At 32.4% G+C, this 5,557-nt stretch overlaps 1 protein-coding gene across 1 annotated transcript; it reads left to right on the top strand.

Annotated features, from left to right (window-relative positions):
* The first annotated feature begins 3,628 nt into the window (after window positions 1–3,628).
* On the top strand, window positions 3,629–4,923 carry LOC133874361 (short chain aldehyde dehydrogenase 1-like). Its single transcript, XM_062312260.1, has 2 exons — window positions 3,629–3,760; window positions 3,884–4,923. The coding sequence occupies exons 1-2, from the start codon at window positions 3,720–3,722 to the stop codon at window positions 4,677–4,679; spliced, it is 837 nt and encodes a 278-aa protein (XP_062168244.1). The 5' UTR covers window positions 3,629–3,719; the 3' UTR covers window positions 4,680–4,923.
* Window positions 4,924–5,557: the final 634 nt, after the last annotated feature.

Raw genomic sequence — 5,557 nt, 5'->3', positions numbered from 1 at the left:
CTGTCCAGATTCTGACCTTTATCTCGGATTTTGGCTATAATAGTCGGAATCCGGTAAAAGTTGCCAAAATCCTATCGGTCAGTGACGGAATCTCGTCACCGGTGATTTTTATATTATTTTACATTAATATTTATATGTTTTGAATAAAAATTGATTTTTATATGTTAATATGATTGAATAAAAATATTTATGATTTTTCGTACACGTCAAACACCGAAAAATGCTTTCGGCGAAAAATATTTTCTAGAAAAATGACTTCCTTGAAATCATTTTACGACGAAAGCTATTTTACGTCGAAGCAAATGAAGCATTAGTCTTTAAAGACAATTCTCAATACCCTTTCCCCCTTTGTGGAATCCCCCTTTCTCCCTTTGAATTTTTGAATTTGAAAAAAAAAAAGGAAGAAAAGAAAAAGAAAAAGAACTAGTATGCAGAATTGATAAGATTCAATGTTGACTTTTATTAAAGCGTGTATTCCTTTTTTATACGACACCAATCCTAAAAAGATATGACTTCCAACTCTTCCTTCTATAACTCCTACTTGGTAAGCAAATGCAATTTAAAATAAATATTAATCCTACACCAGTAATTTGTTCACATAACATTTATTTTTATAATTTATGAATTGCCACATAAATTTGTAGGAAAATTATAATAAAATATTTTAGTAGCTCAAGCATATACTTTTTAATTTCAGGAAAAGCAACCTCTTATGACTTGTAATTTATCATCATCACAAAACTGGATGTCACTTCATTCCAAATTCGCCCAATATTTATTTAAAAAAAAAAAGAAAAAAAGAAAAAGAATTGCTGGTATTTGTTCAGGATACAATAAACATTGTAAGGATTTACATTAATTAGCTATCCAAATTGTTAATTAATGAGAAAGAGCTCATATGGAACCTACTTATTCAAATAAATTTTGGACTACCAATTAATCCATTTACCCGAACAACTGGATCACATGTGATTTCTCTCAAATTGTGGATTCCAATCCACGATAAACAAGAGAAGGAAGAACAAATCAACCTTCATACCTTTTGTACGTCTAGAATAAGAGTAATGTTATATACTATACAAATATTTTATAAATATCTCAAAAAGCTAACATGTCAAGGTCTAGTAATATTAGAGAGGTCATAGTTAGAAAAAAATAAAAAATAATAATCAATAACTACTATTTTGTAAAATATTTATATGATACATAGCATTACTCATAAAATAATAGACATAAGGAATCTATGTTTTTTCTTATTAATTTTCTAATTAAGTAAATATGCCAAAGAGATGTCAAAGGTATTGGAGTCTCTGTCGTTGTGCTTTTTCTCATTTATTTTCTAATTAAATAACTATGTGAAAGAAGAGTCAAAGGGATTTTTATTATTAATATATATATATAAGTGGATGTCAAAGGGATTGGAGTCTTCGTCGTTGTGTTTTTATCTCTTTTAGTTTCCAACTTAATAAATATGGGAGATATTATAGTCAAAGCCAAAAAGGGGTCGGAACCTGGGTTTGGTCATAGACAGGGATTGGAGGGTCGGTTGGTGGGAGAAGAAAAATAACGGCTAAAAGTTTTCTCGTACACACACAATTTTTTAAGTAATGTGTTTCCACTTTCGTGTCTTCCAATTTTTATTTTTATTTTTTTTTGAATATTTGTTTTTCAAATTTATTATTAAATATGTGAAATTCACGTGTGATTTTACAAATTTAACCTTAATTTGCACATCAAAATTACGAAAATAGACAAAAAAAAATAAAATATGAAAAAAATTAAAATCAAACATTTCTCATTTTTTAAGGTAATTACAAAAAATAAATTTAATGATGTGATTAATTAAATCTCAAATCTTTTATGTAATCAAATTGACAATTTGACAGACCCAACATATTACAAATGATGTAGAATCTAGAAATACCGAACAAATGTAGAAAGTGAAAGAAAGTATGCATATATAACTTATAGGTTGCATTTGTTTGGATGTAAAATAGTTTACGAGGAAAAATCTTATTTTTGAAAAAAGTACCAAGTTTTCATTATTTGGTTGAGACATTGAAAATAATATCGAAAATGTTTTCCATTATTTGGTTGATACGAAAAGTAGATTTTTCACTGTGATGGAAACTATCCAAAAATCACTCAAATTAATCTAACAATGTCAAATACCATTACCAACATTTAAAGAAAAAAAAAAAAAAAAACTCACAAAAACCTTAATTATTTTACATGTGCGGAGAGTGGCAAAGCCAATACAAAGGACAAGGAGGCAATGAATATGGAATAGAGCGGCGTCGGGGTGCGTTTAGGATTGCGATTTCGTACAGAAAAAATGCGATTTTAAACTAAATCGCAGAAAATGAACCGTCTGAAAACTGCGTTTTTAAAAAATTGTGATTTGAAAACGCAGAAAAGTGCTTATTCAAATCGCAGGCAATGTAGTGCTTTTTTGAAAATGTAGTATTTTAAAAGGCTAAACTGCGATTTTAAAGGCCAAACTGCGATTTTGCCAAACGCTTAATTATGTTTTTAAAAATCATTTTTTGAAATTGCACATTTTAAAATCGCTATTTTTAAATCGCACCTTTTGAAATCGTAAATCCAAACGGACCATTGGTGGAAGGGGAGATCTTCTTTATTAGGAGGCAAAGGAAAATTTGTTTTGAAGCTTTAATGTGAGAGAAGAATATTTTGTAGGATAAGATATTAATTTTGGGGTTCAACTCATTAAAAATACATAAAATTTAGAGAAAATTTTAAAATTTTTAGAGACTTTACTAAACACTTAATTGACACAATTGTTTAAAAATTGTATTTTAAAATTGATGTTTTTTAATTTCACTTTTTAATATTGGTTGCTAAGGGTCAATGGTCGTCGAATCAATTTTCCTTGAAAATTCAATTATTGCCCTACCACTCAAGGATTTGTAAACGTACTTGGTTGTTAATGTTTACTTTTGATGCAAGCAGCAAATGTACGTACGGATATGACTACATCTATTTCTTTCCACCTTTGATTAGTATTTGTTTAAAAAAAAAAAAAAAAAAACCATTTTTTCTCGTAACAAAATTATTAACTTAAAAAATATTTTCGTTGACTTCACCGGCACAAAATACTAAAAGATATTTTTATTTAATTAATAAAAATAATTAATTAATTGTTATCATTTAATTGAAATAACAACATTAATTAATTTAATAGAAAAACTCGAATCAAATATTGGTTGATAAGATTCGACGACTATTGACTTTTTTGTTTTTTTTTTTGTTTTTTGGTTTTTTCAATAAAAAACATAAAAAGAGTCAATGGTCGTCGAATCAATTTTACATGAAAAAAGAAAACTCCGCGTTCATATTGTTTACTTTTGATGCATGCAGTAAACATTAACATCACACTAAAACATCACAGTACATTCACACCTTAAATAGATAATAATTATTTTATAATTAGAATTTAAAATTAATATATTTAACGGTTTATACAATTTAACATTTTTTAAATTTTATTAAAAGCGTTTGAATGACTTTTAGTATACAATGAAATGGATAAGAACATCCAGTGGAGCCCCACGCACATGCACCATTGGAAATTAATTGTAAAATGTTGCTGGTTTCGTAGAAATAAACACAGCCTTTTTGATTATAAAAGGCCCTCCAAACCAGCTGATCTTCACATTGAAAAACATTCTCACATTCTCACAAACAATAAGCTAAAGATGGAAGGTGCTTCGTTGCCGCCGGCTCCCATTTTCAAGAGGTAAGCAAAGCTATCGGTGCATGTCTCTCTATTGAATCATAACACCAGTTTTTTGATCCATGCATGCATGTATTGGCCATCGAAACAAAAGAAAGAAAACTAATTAAGCTTTTGATTATGCAGGTTGGAAGGAAAGGTAGCTTTGATAACCGGAGGCGCCAGTGGAATTGGCGAGACTACGGCAAGGCTATTCGTTCAGCATGGCGCTAAGGTTATCATTGCTGATGTCCAAGATGACATTGGGCACTCCGTTTGCCGCGACATAGGCACCGCTGATGACATCTCCTATGTCCATTGTGATGTTACCAACGAATCTGATGTCCAAAATGCTGTCAAAACCGCGGTCTCAAAGCATGGGAAACTTGACATATTGTTCAGCAACGCAGGAATTACCAACGCTGATGACGGCATCTTAGAGTTTGACCGCGAGAAATACAACAGGGTCTTTAATGTGAACGTCTTGGGGGGATTCCTAGCAGCCAAACACGCTGCCAAAGTAATGATTCCAGCGAAAAAAGGCAGCATTTTATTCACGTCAAGCACTGCGTCAGTGATACATGGAGAAACCCCGCACATCTACGCGGCGTCCAAGCATGCGTTGGTGGGATTGACCAAGAATTTGTGTGTGGAGTTGGGGGAGTATGGAATTAGAGTTAATTGCGTATCACCGTCCGGCGTGGCCACTCCTTTGCTAAGGAATGTGTCTGGAATACAGGATAAGAAAACATTGGAAGACGTGATTTGTTCAGCTGCAAATCTGAAAGGGGTGGTGTTAGGGACCGACGATGTTGCAGAGGCAGCACTGTTCTTGGTGAGCGATGAGTCTAAGTACGTGAGTGGCCTCAACCTAGTCCTGGACGGTGGTCATAGCACCACCAACAAAGCTATTAGGGACGGCAAAGAAAAGCACCGTTCTTAATAACCCAAACACACACACACACACACACATAACACACACACACACACACACACACACACACACACACACATATATATATATTTGATTCAAATAATTTGATAATTTATGTAATTGTTTCAATTCACACTCTGCAATTGTTTGACTTTGTCTACAATTGCAATGTATTCCATCCAACCAAACTTCGTGTTGGTGCATGCATGTAACAGCAATATATACAATAAACACCTCAAATTGGTTCCTTTTATATTGTTTTCACGTGCAGAAAGTTGAACGAATTTCGTGCTATATCCTTCTATGTGTTTAAGAAACTTAAATATTTCGATAAAAAGAATTTGATTTATAGACGATCGAGCATAGCCCATGGATTTAGGCTTTCTTCATGCGAGGAGAATGTCAACCGGTGAAGAGTCTCATGACCATAATATCCAGATCGAAGGCAACAGCACTATGTCCGTCAAAGTCAACGCTTGCTTGGAGTACTGTCTATATGAACGTTAATGGCCCTAGTCCGGCCGTCCCTTAAAGCGTACGTTCACTTCACTCTAGCGTAGCCAAAAATCACCAACAAGCTAGAAGCCATATCTGCCAGAAGTCAATATATATATATATATATATATATATATATATATATATATATATATATATATATATATATTTTAATGACACAAATTTTTTACATGTCACTTTTAAAAGCTTGTTAGTAGAAGTTTTGTACAAATAATCAGTTTGTAAGAAATTTATGTCATTTTTTAAATTGCCCATTCCTTTTCTCTCCCTCTCTTGCAACATGAGCACAGGATGGCATCAAAGAGGACGGCGACGAGCGGTGAGAGAATTAGGACAATAACATTAACGAGTGGAGCGGTGGCAATGGATAT

The sequence above is a fragment of the Alnus glutinosa genome, chromosome 7 (genome assembly GCF_958979055.1).
Source record: "Alnus glutinosa chromosome 7, dhAlnGlut1.1, whole genome shotgun sequence".
Taxonomy (NCBI): Eukaryota; Viridiplantae; Streptophyta; class Magnoliopsida; order Fagales; family Betulaceae; genus Alnus; species Alnus glutinosa.
This window is presented reverse-complemented; position numbering and strand designations above follow the sequence as displayed.